The sequence below is a fragment of the Aspergillus terreus genome, genomic scaffold, assembly GCF_000149615.1.
Source record: "Aspergillus terreus NIH2624 scaffold_3 genomic scaffold, whole genome shotgun sequence".
Lineage (NCBI taxonomy): Eukaryota > Fungi > Ascomycota > Eurotiomycetes > Eurotiales > Aspergillaceae > Aspergillus > Aspergillus terreus.
This window is the reverse complement of record NT_165926.1, coordinates 1,272,086-1,293,017: the sequence shown is the minus strand read 5'-3', so window position 1 is coordinate 1,293,017 and position 20,932 is coordinate 1,272,086. Positions and strand designations below refer to the sequence as shown.

Sequence of the window (20,932 nt, the reverse complement as noted above, 5' to 3'; positions counted from 1 at the left end):
AGTCTGACTTGGCTTAGATATAACTACATAATTTGTTGGTACTCTGATTGACATGGGAATTTTATTCGTTTAGTATGACTCTAGGCAATGAGCAATAGGATCAGTCAACAGGCAATAGGATCATTGTGGATATCAAGATGGCCTGGCTGCGTCTCCTCTAGTGAGTTGCAGTGAATGTTGACAGCTTGTCTCGGCGATGAGTGAACAAACAAGCAGAAGATTCCGGTACAAATCTGATCAGTGAATGAAAGACCAGGCAGCGAGCATGCGCCGGGAGACTCTCACGACAACAAAGCCCTTCTTCTAGGTATTCATCCCATCCTCTTCACCTCTACTTCAACTTCCACGCCTCTCCGTCACTCCGAAAAACCTCATTTTCTTCCCATCAACAACCACTCCTACCACCTACTACACACCGAATACCTGTAACATCAATCGCCATGGCTCCTCCCAAGAACAAGACTGACGCGAACGTCATGTTCCTCTACATCTGTCTGATGAAGTCCGGAAAAGAGGTAACTCTCCTACAGATCCGAGAGACATGGCGCCAATACGGCCGTCACCTCGGAGCTACATTTATCTTTACAATTAGCTAACACGGAATGTGACGCCTACAGATCGACTTCAACGCCGTGGCCGAAGCCACCAATTTGAACCCTCCCGCGGCGCGTATGCGTTACTATCGCCTCAAGAAGGTCCTCGACCCCCAGATCATCGATGGCAAGGCGGACCTCACCAAGGCGGCGGCCGGCGAAGGTGACGCCTCTGAAGCTTCTCCTACTCCTTCGCCCCAGAAACAGCGTATCACCAAGCGCAAGAAGGTTGAGGAGCCCACTGTGAAGGGCGAAGAGGAAGCCCAGGGCAAGTGACTACGCCTTGGAGTGGATTTATCAGGAATGGAGATAAGGCGATACGATGGATCTTGTTGATCATCTGGAGGTGATATTCACGGGGATATGAAAGGAATGATTGGATGACCAGGAGGAATAGTCATTTGGAACGTGAGATCACCATGATAGCTCACAGTGCATTGGCCTGTCGTTCGTTAAGGACCGTTTGGTAGGTAGTTAGTCACAGCAGCTAGGGACTTAGCTCGCCAGCCAACAAAGACGTTTAACAGCCACGTGATTCAACGTGTATGCAGGGTTCCTGGGGCCAGCGGCTAGACTGTGATACAGACTGCATCCCCCTGTCATCCTGTCGAAGGGCGATGCAGTTGCGAAGAGTGTGATATCTGCCTTGAACAGTTGGAATCACACGGGGCTAGCCTAATGTGGTGAGAAGGGCCGATGCGTGATGATTAATCAGAACATACCCAAAGCAGTAATCTGGTATGGTCCTGTACAACTCCAGAGTCCTCCCACTTTCTTCCCTTCTCCTTTGGAACCGTGCTAATGTTTTTCTTTGTTGTGTCTCTCGGAAATCGATTCCTACCAACGGACTAAGATCATTGCGGAGCAATATCCGAACTTGTTAAGAGTCCCAAATAGAACTGGATCTGATCCCCGATCGCTGGACTAGTCCGTTAGTCGCGAGCCGGACTCGTGATAGTTTGCCCTTCTGGAGAGGCTAAATTCAGGAGACAGCTCCCCTATCGAGTCAGGTCGACCTGTCATGTCGCGCAATTTGCAAGGCAACTGCCTATCAGATTCTGCTGGTGCGTCAACGGTTTCTTTCCCAGGCGGATTCTTCTTATTGACGGTTCAGGGGATTGGTTATTACGTATCGTGGCTGCATTATCACACCCATACGAACGATGGCGGTCTGCTCGGATCCATCTGGTTCCACTGGTGCCTCTCACCACTCCCAACCTTATATCCCCTTCGGTGTTTCATCCTACGAGGATTGTCGATGGAGCTCCTCCTGTTCATGATGATCCATAAACGCCACCACTGTCCGGGAGATTAATCCTGGGGCCGTGAAGGTATTTCAGCCTTGGGAGTTGAGAGGACCCGGCTCTCCAGGCAGCCCGCTATGCCATCCGTTCATTGTCCCGTCGACGATCCCTCCCTAAGATGCCCATAGTCGCTCTGGTAGTTCATCTCGCACCCGCTAACTCGAACTAACTGCTGTTCCGCGTTCGTCGGCCCCATTCAACGCAATTTCCCGCTCGCTGACTGGCATAGCCTGGTCTCCTATTCTTGTCGAGCTCTCTCAACCATCGATCCACATTTCCGCGGATTGGACAGAGGTCGACTTGGTGCTTTCGATCCTTTACCCATCCCGCTGGATTCTCCCTTTTCAGGTCCTCTCGGTTTTTGTTCCAACTCCCCACTGGTAATAATACACGGGGGTTGTCTGAAAGATCACACGAGCTGCTGATCCCAGCTCAATGCCATTGCTGTCAGGTGGAGCCCAGTTGGCAGTGAGAGAAAACCGCAGCGACTAGTCTATGCATCACACATGACGGGAAAGACGTTAGGGCCCTAGCTGTGCACGTTCTGGCACACCGTGCCTAGGCATAGGTCGCGTCATGCAGCCGATCTTGTATTGTTCTCGATCAGATCAGGCACATCGGTGCACGCCCTCCCCCATGCCGCCGTTTTGGACCAGGGGGAAGAGATTGAAAACCTATTGGCCTCCGTCGGGTGATAATAAAAACCATGTCCTTTGTATCCCAACAGGTCCTGTCTACAGTAATCCATCCCGTCCCGTCGGTCCAGCCCCATCTGCTGGGACTTCCCCTGGAATCAGGAACAAGTATACGATCTGCAAACCAAGTGGAGGGACGTAAACTCTAGGCTCTTCCGTTCCGATCCCATGTTCATTATCCTTCTTGACCTTTTTTTCCCCCTCGGCCCCCGTCATTTTCTGGATTTTTCTCTTCTGAGCATGAGTTGTTGCGTCGGTCTGATATACTACCTGTACAGTGGGTAGATTCAACCCAAGCCCTAACGTTTGGATGATACCATGACAGCAGCTCAGATGTTAAGGCTTTCCCCATTCTCTCTTATATGACAGCGCTCTTTTGTACTCTTTTCTTCCTGTCCCTCCTTTACTAGGTCTCATGTCGACACAAAGCACATTCTTCTCTCACGCTCATTCACCTTTGCCTTTGACCGGTGATAGTCTTACCGTTGATCTACGTCTTACGACCCGTCGAGATGGTCGCGTTTAAGCGGTTTTTCCAGGCGGAAAAGAGCCCATCGGGCTCTCCAGGAGGGGACACTCGCGCAGGCAGTCTAAGACATGTTAGTCTTCCCTCCTCCAAGTCTGGAAGTATCAAAAGTGCCCGATCCCGTGGCGTCGAGCAGCAGTTCCATAAAATCGAAAAGCAATTCGAAGTCATGCACGACCAGTTGCAGGCTCGTCCAATGTCCCCTCGTTCCCAGGCGGCGCCCTCGCGGGGCTCCAGTCGACTGACCGAGCGAACACCGCGCCATGTTGACCTGCTGGACGCGCTGTTCTCGTCGCATCGGTACCACATGCAGTCGACGACCTCGTTGTCGCCAACGACGCCGTACAACGAAGACATCGCGGAGCGGAACATGACCCAGTTTCTCCAATGTCCGCCTCAGCCCCCGCCGCCGAAGAAAAATGTCTACAGTCGGCTTGTCTCTGCGTTGTACCAGGAAGACGTCGCAGACAGGAACATTTCACGAAATAAGAGTTTCCGTTCGTTGTCTCGCCGGAAGAGTGGTCGAAGCAGAGGGCGGAGCTTCCAGTCTACCTCGCAATACTCTCCGGATAGTCCTGGCTCTCGTCCACGATCCAGAGCAGATGAGAATCAGGCGTCGACGGCACCGCTTGGAAGAGCCCCAAGCTCGAAAGGCTCGTCCGCTGAGCCCGTCGAGGCTATAACCGCTTCACGGCAGACCACCCCGAATGGCAGCCCGCTCCGTCAACAGAGGTCGGCGCCAATGCTTCTCAGCGAACAGCAACATGAACCTAAAAGGGTGACTTCGGAACCGACCCTCCAGGTGCCGCCGTCATATAAACAGGGCAAACGATGGAGCAACACCCCTCTACCTGATAGCCCAACGTTGCCAATGATGGTGAGGCGGGACGCGGATCCCAACGAGAACCAACCCGTGCAAGAAACACAATCGAAGACGACCAGAAACCAAAACACGAGTCCGACTCCTCAAAGCCACCGACCGCCAATGGCCCCTAGGTCAGGGTCGAAGAAGAACGTACGGGACCTATCCATCGACACCGAACTAGCATCTCGTGGCCATTCTACAAAGATTGGCCACCGTGCTATCCAACCCCCAACTCCTAGCAACTACGAAATGAAGCAAACCCCCAACATCGCAGAGGTCATGAACAGCCCCTTGCCAGCTGCTACTCCCACGTCTCTATCCCCACTGCCCCCGACAGACCAGAAGATCGCCGAGATCATGGACATGTTCCGTCAGGCATACAGCTCTACCCAAGCGGTCACGCCCCATCCTACATTCGAGACTCTCCAAGATGCGATCATCCGGGAAATCAACTCCCACGAGGCCTTCCAGCGCGTCCCGGTCCCCAACCAAGGACCCCCTTTCACTCCCTCTCCCACCCAAGCATGCTTTGACCGCGCCGCCAGCGGCGCAAAATCCCCCGCCCCAGGATCAACCAGAACCCTCTCCTTGAAAGACAGCCAGCTCTCCAAGCTGATCAGACGGGGCTCCTTCAAGAAACACCGAGGGGGTTCGGAGGCGAACCGCAGTATCTCCACCAGCGTGCCATCGAAGGTCTTGCGCCGCCCCTCGGAAGCTACCACCCCAACCCGCCGACGACACACCGACGCTCCACCCCCCTCGCCGGGATTCTTCGACTCCATGGTTCCCCAGGAGGCCCCCCGCGAAGAACCAGTGACCTACATGGACATTCTCCTCCGCTCCCAGAAATCCGCCCCCGGCTTCCCATCCCGTCCCAACCCCGTTCCTGAACCCCCCAAGAATCTTGGTCACTCCCACTCCCTGGGCACGGTCTCCTTGCACAGCGCGTCGGACGCCGCCGCCTCGCCCTCGGTGTACTACATGCGCGCCCAGACCTCCGCTTCCTCCAGCGACAGCCACCCCAGCTTCTCCGTGGACGACAGTGACGAGGAGGTCATCCAGTTACCCAGCGTGGGTATCCCGCACGTCCAGATCCAGGGCGTCGACGAGAACAACGTAACCTACATCGCCGAGAACACCACACCGCAGAACGCATACCGGCTGATGAATTGGCCGCAGAAGGCCCGGCGGAGCGTCAGTCTCCGCGGGCATGTGCCTGCCGCGCATGAGAATCGCCATCAGCATCAGCACCATTCCTCGCGGCCTTCTTCAAAGGATAGTAGGAATGTGGTCCGCGGTGCGCGTTCAGTGGAGTCTTATTGAACGGATTCAGTGGGCATCTGAGGGTTTCTACCGGCGCTGGGATTCGGTTCTTCTTTTTTTTTTTTCCTTAAGGATACCATTTAGCCATCGTCTACATCTTGCATATCCTGCTAGTCTTTTTCCTTTCGTTACTTATACCATCGGTTATACCGTCGCTCTCTCAATATCTTTGTTTATCTCTACATTCTCGTCAAAATTCTGGTCTGTCCTGCATGCACATACTTTCTTTTCCTTGTCTTTTTTTTCGGTAGATTGGTCTTGCATACCTGCGTCTGTCCAAGTTTATTTCTTAAAACCTCGGTACTGACTAGTGCTGCTAAAACGGCACGTTCAAATAAAGATATCAGACGAAATATTTCGCTCAAACAATTAACCAGCGACAACTGTATTGTGTAGGGCCAAAACAAGTATGCTAATCACATGTGTGCCGGAGAGAACATTCGTAATCTTCAATGGACTTTTCGGCGGTTACACTTATACGTAGTAAATCGCAACAATCATAGGCGTGTCACAATCAAAGAGAAAAGAAAAAGAAAGAGAACTCGTGAATGTCATGGAACCAAATCAAAATGTACGACGCAAATGCTATTGATTCGATACGAGTGAAAAAATGAAAAGGATATTTAGCTTCGTTGCTATCGATCGTCTAATAGGAACCTGGTGGTTTCGTCAGTGTTTATTCTAGAATCTTTGATACTAGGGCAAGACTTACGTCCGAACATGCACCACTTCTCGGCCGTCCGGGTGCATTGGGGGTTGGTGCACTTGGTAACTCCGGGGGTGATGCCCTCGGGCTGGTCGAAGGGAATGCAAAGGGACTTGGCACCCATGCTTGGGGCACGGGCGTCCTGGGGCTCATCGGAGTCCTCCTCGGCCTTGCGGGCGCTCATGTCCTTGATCTGGTCCTCACACTCCTCGGTGAGACAGTGGGGGATGACACAGACGTTCTTCTCGTTGAGGGCGGGGACAAAGTCGTCCCAGTTGGTGATGATCTTGCGGTGAGAGCGGTACTCGTTGTCGGCACGAGTGAAAAGATCCTTCTGGATGGTTTCGAGCAGAGCGGGGACGGCGGTCGAAAGGTCGGAGATCTGGATGGTGCTCTTGCCCTCCCTACCGGGAATGTCACGGCGGGCTGCAGTGACAAAGTGGCCAGCGGACTCGCCAGGACCGAACTCAAGACGCAGAGGCACACCACGGAGCTCCCAGTCGTTGAACTTCCAACCGGGGGAGTAACCTTCACGCATGTCGCTGGTAGCGCGGACGCCGGCGGCCGTCAGGACGGTGGTGAGGCCGTCGATCTCAGCGTACAGCTTCTCGCGTTCCTCGTCGCTGGTCTTGGCGGTGATACCAACAGGGACGATGACGACCTGGGTCTCAGCCACGCGGGGAGGAAGGACCAGACCGTGGTTGTCACTGTGGATCATGACCATGACACCCAGAGTACGGGTGGACAGACCCCAGGAGTTCTGCCAGACGTGGATAGGGGGCTTCTTCTCGTCACCCTTGGCGGAGGGGTCCTCCACAGTGATGTTGAACATCTTGCTGAAGTTCTGTCCAAGACCGTGGGAGGTAGCACCCTGGATACCACGGCCAGTTGCAGGGATGTATCCCTCCACAGTGGTGGTGTAGAGACCACCGGCAAACTTCTCCTTTTCTGTCTTCTGACCCTTGACGACGGGAACGGCAAGGAGCTCTTCGTAGATCTTAGCGTAGAGATCGAGGATATACATGACCTCCTCGTGGGCAGCATCCTGGGTCAGATGCGCGGTATGGCCCTCCTGCCACAGGAATTCTCTGGTTCTGAGGAAAGGCTGGGGGTGCTTGAACTCCCACCGGACAACCGAGTTCCACTGGTTGAGACGAAGGGGCAGGTCACGGTGGCTACGGATCCACTTGGAGTAGTAAGGGTACATGACGGTTTCCGAGGTAGGACGGATGGCAATCTTCTTCTCGAGGGGAGTGGAGCCTCTGAAATAAGGATAAGGCGTCAGTACACGATGCTTCGAGGGAACTGGGAGATATCATACGCGTGAGTCACCCAGGCGACCTCAGCAGCAAAGCCTTCGATGTGATCCTTCTCTCTCTGCAAGACATCCTCGGAGACGAAGAGGGGGAAGGAACAGTTCTTCACCCCGATCTTCTTAATGTGCGTATTGAACCACTGCTGGATTTCCTCCCAAATGCTGTACGAAGCGGGCTGAGTCACGTTAGTTCCATACGACCCAAGAGACTCGACAAGAGGTCAAAGAGGAGGCGTAGCTACCTTCAGAATGAAGCATCCAGAAACATCGTAGTAGTCCAGCATATCACCCTTCGTGAGGACCTGTTGGTACCATCCGGGGAAATCCTCTTCCTTGGACACATCAATACCAATCAAGGCCGCACCGTCGATCTTCTTCTTAGCAGCCTTGGGAGCAGCCTTGGCCTGCTGCTGCTGCTTTCCCTTTTTCTCAGCCTTCTCGGATGCCTGCTTCGCGGCCTTGGCAGCCTTCTTCGCGGCGTTCTTCGAAATCTCCCCCTGGGGGGCGGCGTTATCGGCGGGGTTCATAGTGCGATCAGGGAGGGTTTGCGATTGTGCGGGGTCGGTAGGAGCCTGGCTGGCCATGACGGACGAGACGGCTGAAGAGAGAGAGAGAATAGCGGCCCGGAATGGTCAGCGAGTGGCAAAGAGAGAGCAATTGCCAAAGAAGAAGCGGGATGGAGAAAGAAGAAGGGAGGGAAGAGGGGCGACGATAGCGCGCAGCCCCTCTACAAAAAAAGTGCCATCCGCATGGGGGAAGTCCTCACCGCCCGGGGAACGGCAGAATTCTTAGCGCAAACACCAAAAGCAGCTCGGTCAGTTAACCCCCCCATCAGCTTCAGCGCTCTCCAGTTCTTGTATCCCCGTTTCTCCCTTCTTTTCACCTCTCGTTTCCTCGAACACTATAATGGCTGGTATTTTCGAGGCTCCGCGGAATGCGGACACTCTCTGTGAGCTTCTTCTCCCCTCTGGCGTCCCGTCTCCTGAACCCAGTAGCTGACCAATTTCGCACAGTCTTGGGCGGACAGAAAATCACTGGCTCCGATGTCCGTGAGCAGAACGGTATGTCGTGGAACGAAATCGAGTCCGTCGATTTGACCATAATGCTGAATTTCCGGTGTAGTTCTTGCCACGCAAGCCATTGCAAATGTCGTCAAGAGCTCTTTTGGCCCCTCCGGCCTGGATAAAATGATGGTGGATGATATCGGAGTGCGTACATGTTCGACCCCACGTTCCGGAATTTTGCCTGACGAGTATCCAGGATGTCACGGTGACCAACGACGGTGCGACCATTCTGAGCCTGCTTGATATCGAGCACCCCGCTGGCAAGATCCTTGTGGATCTGGCTCAGCAACAGGATAAGGAGGTGAGCTCACTCGTCATTGCTCAGACGCCGGGAAAGTCCAGCTCTTATTGTTGTATAATATAGGTCGGTGATGGCACCACGTCCGTCGTCCTAATTGCCGCAGAACTCCTCCGACGAGCCAACGAGTTGATGAAGAACCGCATACATCCCACGACTATCATCACCGGTTACCGGCTAGCCCTCCGCGAGGCCGTCAAATACATGAACGAGAACATCACCACGAAAGTCGAGACATTGGGGAAGGAGAGCTTGGTCAACATTGCCAAGACGTCGATGTCCAGCAAGATCATTGGTGCTGATGCCGATTTCTTTGCGAACCTGGTGGTTGATGCGATGTTGTTGGTGAAGACGACGAACCAGAGGAACGAGGTCAAATACCCGGTCAAGGCTGTGAACCTGCTCAAAGCCCATGGAAAGAGTGGCACGGAGTCTATGCTGGTGAATGGCTATGCTCTCAACTGCACGGTGGCTTCGCAGGCCATGAAGACCCGGATAACCGATGCGAAGATTGCCTGTCTGGATATGAACCTTCAAAAGGAGCGGATGAAGCTCGGCGTTCAGATTACGGTGGATGATCCCGATCAGCTGGAGAAGATCCGGGAGAGAGAAGCTGGTATTGTTTTGGAGCGGGTCGACATGATCTTGAAGTCCGGAGCCAACGTCGTTTTCACAACGAAGGGTATCGACGACATGGTCCTCAAGCTCTTCGTCGAGCGGGGTGCCATAGGCGTCCGCCGCTGCAAGAAGGAGGACCTTCGTCGCATCGCTAAGGCGACCGGCGCCACTCTGGTGAGCACGCTGTCCGACCTGAACGGAGATGAGAAGTTCGAGGCCTCGTACCTGGGACATGCGGAGGAGGTTGTTCAGGAGCGAATCTCCGATGACGAGTGCATTCTCGTCAAGGGCACCAAGGTCCACACCTCGGCTTCGATCATCCTGCGTGGCCCCAACGACTTCAGCTTGGACGAGATGGAGCGTTCCGTCCACGACTCCCTCTGCGCCGTCAAGCGTACCCTGGAAAGCGGTAGCATCGTCCCTGGCGGTGGTGCTGTCGAGACAGCCCTGCACATTTACCTCGAAGAATTCGCCGTCACCGTGGTACGTACTATTCAATCAATACTTATCTACAGTGCAAAATCCACTAACCAGTGTGGCATCTACAGGGCTCCCGGGAGCAGCTTGCCATCGGCGAGTTTGCCCAATCTCTCCTCACCGTTCCCAAGACGCTTGCTGTGAACGCTGCGAAAGACTCATCCGAACTCGTCGCCCAGCTCCGTGGTCGCCACGCGCGCTCCCAGAGCATCCAAGAGGGCGACCCCAACGTCGACGCCAAGACCGTCGCTAAGATGAAGGCCTACCGGAATTATGGTCTGGATCTGATGAAGGGACGGGTCCATGACTGCCTCAAGGCCGGTGTCCTGGAGCCTAGCATGGGTAAAGTTAAGCAGCTCAAGAGTGCTGTTGAGGCTTGCATTGCCATCATGCGTATCGACACCATGATCAAGCTAGACCCCGAGCAGAAGCAGGATGATGGACACGGCCATTAATTGACATGTTATCTGTTTCCCCTTCGGAGTTTCCTAGGGATGAAGAAGAAAAAAGTATAATAAGAGGTTATGAGTATAGATGTCTATGGCACTAGCTAGGTGCAAATGCACAGCATGACGTTCGAATTTGGTAGTGACAAATGGTCTGTACAGCTACGACAAAATGCAATCTAATACCTGGATTGATTTGAACTACTCGCCCTATAGGCAGTTGGCTTGGCCACACAACTATGAATGCGTTCCATGCCGAAGAAATGTATCAGAAATCACTCATTATAATGAAGAAAACAGGTAATTTGCTATGCAATGCAGATGCTGCCATAAAAAAGTACAACCCTGTAGATCATGACAATGACGCCCGCTAGATGAAAAGCAACTATGTCATAACGCCTGTAATGCATGCAACGCAAAGGGAATTGGCAAAGGAAACACCACTTTCACGTCAGAAATTGCCAGATCATTCGTCTTCGTCATCAAAGGAATCTTTAGTATCCGCCCAGCCACATTTCCAACGTCGACCTTCAGTCTCGCCGCCAGATCGAAGGTCTCTAGCTTGTGGACCTTCACGCCAGCACCGAGCGCTGCAATCATCACTCACTGTGATGAGTTCGCCATCCACTGTCCAGGATACAGCGGAAACTTCTTTCTTGTGGCCTTCGACCAACGGCGTGCCGGACCGGTAGATTGGAATGGTGTCCTCCAGGCGCCCCGCCAAACCTAATCCAGAATTTGTCCGACGCAGGCCAGAGCGGTTCGAATGGAACGGCGATCGATCACTTTCATCGTCCAGATTGACAGTCGGTTGTTGGACAGACGTCTGGAGATACCGCTCGTCCGTGGGGAAGAGCACAGGGCAATGGCTGCTGCTCCCGACAGCCAACATTTCTGGCTTATCAGCCATGGCTTTTCGCACTGCAGCTTTGACATAGAATGTAGCTACTTGCAGACGCGGGTGACGGAAACCATACAGGGGTCCAAGACCTTCTTTATCGGAGCCTCCCGAGCGACGTGGGCGGTTATTATTCAGTGAAAGTTCCGGTGCATGTCCAAGTACCAGATGCGACGTGGAATACGCGTACACGGTGCCGTCTCGGCAGAGTGTATACAGGCGAGATCCATCTCCACCGAGAGTCAACGAAGTAACACCAAAGCGTCTGTATTTCACGTGGCTCTCCGGTTCTCTGGTAGTGGAAACCGGGAGCACAGGGCGACCCCGACGATTGCTATGGGCCGTGCGCAAATCCCAAAGTCTGACACAAGCGTTTGCTTCAGACGCCGTGACAAATAGGTTTTCGCGGCCTTGAGGCAGGAAGGCCAGGGAGGTCACAGTTATATCAGAACGTCCAATCTGGTGCTCCGCCTTTTCAGCGGCAGATGTTTGGGGCATCCAAGCATGTGCCCCGTGAATCGTGTTCAAAACTTGAGGATAAATCATCTTCGAGGTTTGGGGGGCGGCTGTCTGCTCAGACTCGGAGTCAAGCGAGCATCGAACTTGTAGGCAAGGCTTTTCGAAGCCCTTGCACCGTAGATCCCAAATGTTCACATTCCCGTCACGACTGCACGTCGTAAGAACCTTATTGTTTGCTGATGGTTGGAATTGCACACGTTTCAAGGAGGAAACATGGTTGGAAAGGCAGTATATCGGTTTCTGGGTAGCCATATCAATGACTAGTGCTGTTTGATCACCCGAAGCTGTTGCGAGAAGCATGTCATCTGAAGAGAATTCTAGATCCATGATTGCGTTCATATGTGGATGGAACGAAAGGTATGCTTTAGAGAAGCCAGATTTATCGTCTTTTGCGGAGTCTAATAATCGGATGCCCCCTTCTTGGTCGCCGACTGCAACAAGTGTATTGGCTACACGACATTAGCAAGGTCGATAAACAGGACGATAACCGGATCCACTCACTGTTGCATGATGCTGTACAAAGCGGAAGGACAAGGCGGTCCCCTGATGGGTTCGTGCAGGCGTGGTTATCCGCGGACCCGGAGTAGAATGACGAAGTTAAGTCCTGCCAGCCTACAAAACACAGTAAGAACGTGATGTTGACAGGGAGATTGAGCCCAGGATGGAGGCCTACCAGCACCAGAATTGGCTCGTATTGTTAATCGGTTCGCCCGATCCCCTAGCACACTTCGCATGAAAAGACCCCCGGATGTCCGCAAGGCCTGTGACCGTTGAACAGGGGCCACTTTGCGGGATGGTCTAACAAGAGGAAGCGATTTCGGAAGCTCATTATGTCTCTCACTGCCAACATCCAGATCCCGAACCGGAACATCAAGCTCTTCGTCATCTTGAACCGGGGTCCTCATCCGCACCTTCCTCAGAGGAGAGGATTGCAGAGGGGAACCTATAGACGAGAAGGACAGCTTCCGTTTCCTGCTCGGCGTCCGAAGTAGATCGGATGGCTCAGGCCTAGCCCCCACAGCCTTCAGAGTTCGAGTAAAGGCTGGTCCTAAGCGATTGACAGCCGGCGAGCTGAGGGCCTTCAAGGCCTGTCGGTTGCTTCTCACACTACCCGCATTGTTCCCACCATTGAGGATGGACCGAGGCGTAAAGAATCGTCGAAAAGATCGGGGCGTGACCGGAGGGGGTTTCTTCGGTTTCCGTCGAACACCTGCATCGGATGCTATAGAGGGTGGTGAGGATGGGAGATCTTGGGACGACGGAGGAGGACAGAAGACGGGCTCGGAACGAGGGACTTCGGGGAGATCATGGTAGCCGTTCATTGTGCCCCAAAGCAACAGCAAAATTACAAAGACATTCTACGTGAACAAAAAAGAAAATGCACAGAGGGGATAAGACTGGGGACGGGGGAGAGAGGAGGGGGACGAAGGGGAAAAAAAGCGAGCTGGGGCTACTTGGACATGATGTGGAGTCAAGGAACATTGCTTGCTCGGTCGTGTCGTGTCGACGTGCTTTTTCGTGTCGCGGTCGCCCCCAACGGTAGGCGGTGAGCTTTCCCATTAAAGTGATTCTGACTGTCCAGATCAGGAAGGCGGTCGGTGTTTTCTCTCCAGAAATTTTAATTTTTTTCCCGCCGTGCCAAAAGTCTCCGCCAGAACTTTTTTTGTTCGGAAGAGCTTTGGGAGCCAGTTCAGGTCTTGTCTGTGCTCGCCTTTTCACCAACATGGCTCCAATCAAGCGCAAGGGTACCGCCGCTGAGGACGCTTCCTCAGCGCAAAAGCGTGCCCGAGTCGGAGCTGATGATCGCAAGCAAAACCAGAAGAAACAAAACACTGGTGATGCTCCCAAGGCTTCTGAGCTCACGGTGTTGCGTGAAGATGAACCGTCTTTCCCTCGTGGTGGTGGGAGTGTCTTGACCCCTCTTGAGCGCAAACAAATCCAAATTCAAGCGACCAAGGATGTGCTCTTCGAACAGAAAGGCGCCAAAGGCCCTTCCGCGGACTTCGAGGATGGAGATCAGGATGAAGATGCGGAGATGGAAGATGTTGACGACACAACGACTACGAAGAAGTCGCGGAAGCGCAAAAGCAAAGGGAAAAAAGACGCCAAAGCAGATGCCAAGGAGAAGGGTGTGCGAGTTGAAGGACTCAATTTCAAAGTACGGTCTATCTTTGCAATTCCTGGAAAAGGTGTGGCTAACAAACTCAGCGCATCGTTCCGGGGACTATGGTACTAGGACAGGTCTCGAGTATCAACGCCCATAATATCGGTCTTTCGTTGCCGAACAACCTTACCGGTTATGTTCCCTTGACGGCGATCTCGAAGAAGCTAGAGCAGAAGATTGAGGATATTCTGAAGGATGATGGCAGTGACGACGATGACGAGGACTCGGAGGACGACTCCCTCGACCTGGGTAAATACTTCTATTTGGGCCAGTATCTTCGCGCATATGTTGTCTCTGTTGGAAGCGACTCTGCCGATGCTCGCTCTAAACACAGAAAACGCATTGAGCTCTCTGTCGACCCACGACAGGCCAACTCTGGCCTCACGAAATCGGATATTGTGACCAACATTGCCGTTCAAGCGTCCGTTTTGAGCGTCGAGGACCATGGTTTGGTGATGGATTTGGGGATCGAAGGTTCCGACGTCAAGGGCTTCATGTCTTCGAAGGAAATTGACCCCAAGATTGATTACTCGAACATCAAGGAGGGATCTGTGTTCCTGTGCATGGTCACTGGCCAGAACGCCAATGGCAGTGTCATCAAGCTGTCTGCCAACCTCAACTCTTCTGGGTCCATCAAGAAGTCGCACTATCTCAGCTCGGCCCCGACAATCAATTCGTTCGTTCCCGGTACTGCGGCAGAGATTCTTCTCACCGAGGTTTCGTCAAACGGCATTGCTGGAAAGATCATGGGCATGTTGGATGCCACCGTGGATCTGGTACAGTCGGGTGGTAACTCTGGCAAAGATGATTTGGAGAAAAAGTTCAAGATCGGTGCTAAGGTCAAGGGTCGTCTTGTCTGCACCTTCCCTGCTTCTGAACCGTACAAGGTTGGATTCTCGCTGCTCGATCATGTCTGCAAGTTCACTTCGGATGGCAATGGTCCCGGTTCCTCCGACGATGCCCCCGCGGTCTCCGCCATCGTCCAGGAGGCAAAGGTGGTCAAGGTGGATCCCGGTCTCGGTGTTTACGTCCAGATCGGATCGACGAAACATATCGGCTTCGTCCATGTCTCGAGATTGGCGGATGGTCAGGTTGAAACTATCACCGAAGATCATGGCCCCTTCCAAACCGGCTCCGTTCATGAAGCTAGAGTCATCGGATATAACGCACTGGACAACCTCTACTTGCTCTCCTTTGAGAGGCAAGTCATCGACCAACCTTTCCTCCGCCTAGAGGATGTCACGGTTGGCGCAGTGGTCAAGGGCAAAATCGAGAAGTTGTTGATTGGGGCTGGTGGAGTGGATGGCCTAATCGTATCTTTGGCGGACGGTATCACCGGCCTCGTTCCGTCTATGCATTTTGCGGATGCACCTCTCCAATTTCCCGAGAAGAAATTCCGCGAAGGCATGACCGTTTCCGCTAGAATCTTGTCGGTCAATCTAGAGAAGCGACAGATCCGACTGACTCTGAAGAAGAGTCTACTGAATAGCGAATCGGCCATCTGGAAGGATTACGAATCTATCGTCCCTGGCGCCCAGTCTCCGGGTACCATCGTCAACATCCAGCCCCATGGCGCAGTTGTTCAGTTCTATGGCTCGGTCCGAGGCTTTCTTCCTGTATCCGAGATGAGCGAAGCCTACATCAAAGATCCTTCTCAACATTTCCGACTTGGTCAAGTAGTGAGCGTCCACGCACTCAGTGTGGAAGCCGCTTCCGGAAGACTGGCTGTCTCCTGCAAGGACCCCTCGACATTCACTGAAAGCTACAGGAAAGCATTCGAGAACATTCGCCCTGGATTACTTGTCACAGGAACGGTCTTCGAAAAATCAAGCGACGATGTGCTTCTCAAGCTGGATGAATTCGGGCTGGTGGCTCGGCTGACCCTTGAACATGTGTCCGACGGATCTCTCTCTAAGCAGAACTCCACCCTCTCGAAGATTCGTGTTGGCCAAAAACTCAACGATCTGCTTGTGCTTGATATCCAGCGGGGTAGGAGGCTCATCAAGGTCTCGGGCAGAGCAAGCCTTAAGAAGGCCGTCAAGCAAGGGCTTATCCCAGAGAACTTCGAGGATGTTCAAGAAGGGTCCGATGTCACTGGTTTCATCAGAAACATCACACTTGACGGAGTGTTCGTCGAGTTCTTGGGTGGCCTCATCGGTTTGGTCCCCAAACGGCTCGTCGGTGACGAAAATATTACCAAACCCAGTTTCGGCATGACTAAATCACAGATCGTCACTGCGACGGTACACTCTATTGATGTTGACTTCCGGAGATTCATTTTAAGCATGAACCCCGCCGAAGCAACTCGTGCCGGAGCTAAGAAGCCCGTTGCTAAGACCACACCCAAGGCTACTCCTTCGGACGACGCTGTCGCTAATGCTGTCGATGACGGTGTGAGCACTATGTCTGATTTCTCTTTCGGACGGGTCGTAAAATGCAAGGTGGTGTCGGTCAAAGCGACACAGGTTAACGTTCAGTTGGCAGACAACATCCAGGGGCGGATTGACGTCTCCGAAGTATTCGACAAGTTGGACGACATCAAGGATCGGAAACAGCCTCTGCGCTTTTTCCGGACTAAACAAGTAATCTCAGCCAGAATTTTGGGTATCCACGATGCTCGCAACCACAAGTTCCTCCCTATCAGCCATCGCACGGGCAAGTATCCCGTCTTTGAGCTTTCCGTCAAGCCGAGTTATTTGAAGGCATCCAACCCCACCCCTCTGAACTTGGAACAAGTCCAAGTTGGGTCCTCTTGGCTGGGCTTCATCAACAATGTTGCGGATGATTGTCTCTGGGTCAACCTATCACCCAATGTTCGTGGACGGCTACGTTTCATGGATGCATCTGACGACCTGTCGTTACTGGCCGATGTGGAGAAGAACTTCCCTGTCGGCTCGGCTGTTAAAGTACATGTCACAGCAGTTGACTCTCAGAAGGGTCGCTTGGATCTGTCCGCTAAACGGCGCTCCGACAAGCTCTCGTTCTCGGATATCTCAGTTGGTATGATTCTGCCTGGAAGAGTTACCAAGGTCACCGAGAGACAGGTTATCATGCAACTCACCGATACCATCGTGGGTGCTGTTGACTTGATTGACATGGCGGACGACTACACGAAGGCGAACCCGACGATTTATCAGAAGAATGAGGTGCTTCGTGCGTGCGTAGTTGCCGTTGACAAGGCTAACAAAAAGATCTCCTTGTCTCTCCGGCCGTCGAAGGTCCTGAGCTCGTCTCTCCCCGTCCAAGATCGCGAAATCACTTCCATGAAGGACCTCAAGGTGAACGATGTGGTACGCGGATTTGTTCGGAGAGTGGCTGACAGTGGATTGTTCGTCACCGTCGGCCACGGTGTCACTGTCTACGTCCGTGTCTCCGATCTCTCAGACTCCTATCTCAAAGAATGGAAGGACTCCTTCCAGGCTGATCAACTAGTCAAGGGTCGGATCACAGTGGTGGACCCCGAACACAACAAGTTACAAATGAGCTTGAAGGACTCCGTGCTGGACCCCGACTACAAGGCTCCTCTTACACTCAGCGACCTCAAGCCCGGCCAGATCGTTACCGGCAAGGTCCGTAAGGTCGAAGAGTTCGGTGCTTTCATTGTCATTGATCGCTCTGCAAACATCAGCGGTCTCTGCCATCGCAGTGAAATGGCGGAGAAACGGGTCGATGATGCTCGGACACTGTTTGAAGAAGGCGATGCTGTCAAGGCCAAAATTATCAAGATTGACCGCGAGCAAGGAAAGGTCTCTTTCGGTCTGAAGGCGTCCTACTTCGACAACGGTGAGGAAGATGGAGAAAGCAGCGGTGACGAGGATGAGTCTGAAGGCGTTAGTCTGGACGGCTTTGGTGGTATGGAGGTCGATGGAAGTGACGAGGAAGATGACGATAGTGACATGTCCATGGGCGGCATAGATATTGAGGGCGACAGCGGCAGCGACAGCGGCTCTGATGAGAGTGACGAGGAGGAAGGAGCAAAGGCGCCATCTAAACAGAAGGGCGGCCTCGGCTCTGGCGGTTTCGACTGGAGTGGCAATGTCCAAGATGACGAGGATGAGGCTATGGGATCGGACTCCGACGATGATGAGGAGTCACGGAAGAAGCGCAAGAAGCACCGCAAGCCCGAAATCCAAGTTGACCGGACCGGCGAACTGGACGCCAACGGACCCCAGTCCGTCGCCGACTACGAGCGCCTTTTGCTGGGTGAGCCTGACTCCTCACAGCTCTGGCTCCAGTACATGGCCTTCCAGCTGGAGCTGGGCGAGGTTGAGAAGACGAGGGAGATCGCTGAGCGTGCCCTTCGCACAATCACCATTGGACAGGATGCTGAGAAACTGAATATCTGGGTGGCGTTGCTCAACTTGGAAAACACCTATGGTAACGACGACACCCTTGAAGATGTGTTCAAGCGCGCGTGTCAGTACAACGATACCCAGGAGGTCTATGAGAGGATGATCAGCATTTATATCCAGTCTGGCAAGAACGAGGTGAGTTTCATGTTTCCGGTCTACACACGCGAGTTCCAGATTACTGACAGGTGTCTCTACAGAAAGCGGATGAGCTCTTCCAGACTGCTCTCAAGAAAAAGATCTTCCACTCTTCCAAGTTTTACCTCAACTACGCCTCCTTCCTTTTCGATACCATGGCTGATCCCGAGCGTGGCCGTGCTTTGCTGCCTCGTGCTCTGCAATCTCTGCCTTCTCACACGCATGTTGAGACGACGTCTAAGTTCGGACAGCTGGAGTTCCGCTCTGCTAACGGTGATGTCGAACGTGGTCGCACTGTCTTCGAAGGACTGCTGTCCTCTTTCCCCAAGCGCATTGATCTCTGGAATATCCTCCTTGACTTGGAGATCAAGGCCGGTGACGCGGAACAGGTCCGTCGCTTGTTTGAGCGTGTCCTTGGTATCCGCGATACCAAGAAGGGCGCAGTCTCTGTGGAAGAGAGCAAGAAGCTTCGCCCCAAGCAAGCCCGCTTCTTCTTCAAGAAATGGCTGGCTTTTGAGGAGAAGCTCGCCGCCGCCGATGGCGGAAACGAGAAGATGGTGGAAGACATCAAGGCCAAGGCCGCCGACTATGTCAAGTCTCTGCAAAAGGAATAACCCGGTCTTCTTTGTGTTTGTAATGACAGGTGTTAAGGTCATAGATACTGTATATAAAAAGCCTTCGAACGTGTTTTCTAGTTTCTCTGCGGATGTCAGAAGCAATAGAATTAGTGGATACCATTCAGCATGCATTGAACCAAAACGCTACTCGTATGTGCGGTCCTATAAACAGTGTTTGCTTCGAGTGATGAACATGGGAAATCTAAGACAATCCAAAGTAACAGAATGCTCATTTCCTCTTTTCCGCCATCATCTTCCGGTACTGCTCCACGATACTCCTTCTCTCCGCGGCGAGCTCTTCTCGCTGTCTCAAACTGCCTCCTGCAGCCGGGACGTTTGCAACGTCGACCTTGGCCCCGCCACGAACCTTGAAGATTTCTCGCGGCTTCGTCAGCTGTGGCGGCGCCTGGGCGACTTCCAGGGGATTTGCCGGTTTGTTCATTCGAGTTTTGTTGAGCTTCGCCCACGGGTCCAGGTCATCCGGGTTGAGACCCTTCTTGCCTGCGCCCTTCTTCTTGGCCTTGGCCTTGCCAGCCTCAGCCTGCCATTGCTTCCATAACTGTGTCTCCTCCTCTAATTCCCCCTCGCGCTCTTCCCGCTCCGCAGCCTCCCGCTCCTGGATTTCTTTCTCCTCCTTGCGCCATTGCTCCTGCAAGCGACGCAGGTGTTTCTCGTGCTTGGTCACGCGATGCTCGCGGATTTTGGGCAGATCCGACGGCGCAGGGTTGTTTGATCGCTTCATGCCCGAGATAGGCATTTCGCGGTCTACGCGCGCGGCGAAATCCGACAGCTTCTCGCCGGGAAGGATCTTGGGCATCGACTGCGGCGCCGACGCGGCGGTGACCGTTGACTCGGAGACATCTGCTGTTTTCTTCTTCCGCGACTTAGAGTTCTCCGCGGTCTCGTTGGGGTCGCGCTTGCGCTTCTTTTTGGGCTCTTCGGGGTCGGATTTTGGTTGCGTCCGCTGGGTTTGGAGCTGCATCAGCCGGCGGAAGGCTTTAGGCGTGTCATCTTCTAGGGCGGATTTGGGACGGGACTGCGCCTTGGATGCATCATTCTTTTTGGCATCTTGGGCTTTCTTCTTGTTTTTGGATTTGGATTTGGCGTTGGGGTCGCGGGCTGGGAGCGGTTTTGCGATCACTGAGGGAGGGAGATCGTAGGTGCTGCGATGGTTAGTATACCTATTATATGGGTGGATTGGATTTACCGAATATATTACCTGTCATCGTTCTTTCTGCGCTTGTGCTTGTGAGGCATTGTGACTGGCCGGGTTGTTCGTGGTGGTTGAAGATACTGCGAGGAGGTTTGGCGAACTTTTTTCTCGGCGAGATCAACTCCGTATCTTATCGATAAGCACCCACCTTGTACTTAGGTTTCATCTACGGCGTTTCTACGACAACCTTTCAACGACACATGGCTATGGAAGGTGTATGAATTGATTGACAGGTAAGTATGGCCTCTCTACATGTGTATAGCCTGGACTAACCACGTATTCCCAGTGTGGTTCGATATATAGAGTTTTGTATATATATCACTCTGGTATTCAGCACCAACCCACACCACTAGGCTCCCTCATTTCCGCGGAAAGCTACTTGCAGGCAAAGCTTCTATTACTGTCATCACGTCGAATGCGTCGAATGGGAATCGATGATCATATCCACATCTACTAGGCAACTCTCCGGCACAGTGATGGACCCTGACAGATTTCACACGACCAGCCGAATAACACTGATGCGCCAACTGGTCGGTTCCCCGAAGCACAGTTACACAGTTACACCGCATTAAGCCAAGCTTGAATGTGCAGGCTGCCATATTCTCCTCCGATTTACCCGGGGGTTAGGTTGCCTTCCAGAAGGAGTGGCGAGGACCAACCGTGGATCGCAATCGACTGGAGATATCCACGTAAGACCCTGGAGAATACTCGGTAGCCCTCCAAGCGATGCCTGGAGGATGAGGCAAAGACAAGATCTAGACCAAGTAAGGAGCATCGAACTCTCTGACGGACTCCTCTTGTTGG

At 53.2% G+C, this 20,932-nt stretch overlaps 7 protein-coding genes across 7 annotated transcripts; 4 read left to right on the top strand and 3 right to left on the bottom strand.

Annotated features, from left to right (window-relative positions):
• Positions 1 to 440: 440 nt before the first annotated feature.
• Positions 441 to 869, top strand: ATEG_02345 (uncharacterized protein; the record flags this gene model as incomplete). Its single annotated transcript, XM_001211523.1, has 2 exons — positions 441 to 515; positions 618 to 869. The coding sequence occupies 2 exons, from the start codon at positions 441 to 443 to the stop codon at positions 867 to 869; spliced, it is 327 nt and encodes a 108-aa protein (XP_001211523.1).
• A 2,235-nt stretch (positions 870 to 3,104) lies between these two features.
• ATEG_02344 (uncharacterized protein) lies at positions 3,105 to 5,306 on the top strand (the record flags this gene model as incomplete). Its single annotated transcript, XM_001211522.1, has 1 exon — positions 3,105 to 5,306. The coding sequence occupies one exon, from the start codon at positions 3,105 to 3,107 to the stop codon at positions 5,304 to 5,306; it is 2,202 nt and encodes a 733-aa protein (XP_001211522.1).
• Positions 5,307 to 5,952: 646 nt separating this feature from the next.
• ATEG_02343 (proline--tRNA ligase) lies at positions 5,953 to 7,911 on the bottom strand (the record flags this gene model as incomplete). Its single annotated transcript, XM_001211521.1, has 4 exons — positions 5,953 to 5,963; positions 6,019 to 7,274; positions 7,334 to 7,503; positions 7,570 to 7,911. The coding sequence occupies 4 exons, from the start codon at positions 7,909 to 7,911 to the stop codon at positions 5,953 to 5,955; spliced, it is 1,779 nt and encodes a 592-aa protein (XP_001211521.1).
• A 322-nt stretch (positions 7,912 to 8,233) lies between these two features.
• ATEG_02342 (chaperonin-containing T-complex alpha subunit TCP1) lies at positions 8,234 to 10,239 on the top strand (the record flags this gene model as incomplete). Its single annotated transcript, XM_001211520.1, has 6 exons — positions 8,234 to 8,318; positions 8,341 to 8,388; positions 8,450 to 8,535; positions 8,588 to 8,692; positions 8,756 to 9,790; positions 9,856 to 10,239. 6 exons carry the CDS (start codon positions 8,234 to 8,236, stop codon positions 10,237 to 10,239), a joined length of 1,743 nt encoding a protein of 580 aa, XP_001211520.1.
• Positions 10,240 to 10,956: 717 nt separating this feature from the next.
• ATEG_02341 (WD40 repeat domain-containing protein) lies at positions 10,957 to 12,533 on the bottom strand (the record flags this gene model as incomplete). The annotated part of the gene is made up of 4 exons (XM_001211519.1): positions 10,957 to 11,124; positions 11,294 to 12,096; positions 12,149 to 12,251; positions 12,375 to 12,533. The coding sequence occupies 4 exons, from the start codon at positions 12,531 to 12,533 to the stop codon at positions 10,957 to 10,959; spliced, it is 1,233 nt and encodes a 410-aa protein (XP_001211519.1).
• An 837-nt stretch (positions 12,534 to 13,370) lies between these two features.
• On the top strand, positions 13,371 to 18,912 carry ATEG_02340 (putative rRNA biogenesis protein RRP5; the record flags this gene model as incomplete). Its single annotated transcript, XM_001211518.1, has 3 exons — positions 13,371 to 13,805; positions 13,889 to 18,298; positions 18,361 to 18,912. 3 exons carry the CDS (start codon positions 13,371 to 13,373, stop codon positions 18,910 to 18,912), a joined length of 5,397 nt encoding a protein of 1,798 aa, XP_001211518.1.
• Positions 18,913 to 19,144: 232 nt separating this feature from the next.
• On the bottom strand, positions 19,145 to 20,172 carry ATEG_02339 (uncharacterized protein; the record flags this gene model as incomplete). Its single annotated transcript, XM_001211517.1, has 2 exons — positions 19,145 to 20,078; positions 20,135 to 20,172. 2 exons carry the CDS (start codon positions 20,170 to 20,172, stop codon positions 19,145 to 19,147), a joined length of 972 nt encoding a protein of 323 aa, XP_001211517.1.
• Between the last annotated feature and the right edge of the window lie 760 nt (positions 20,173 to 20,932).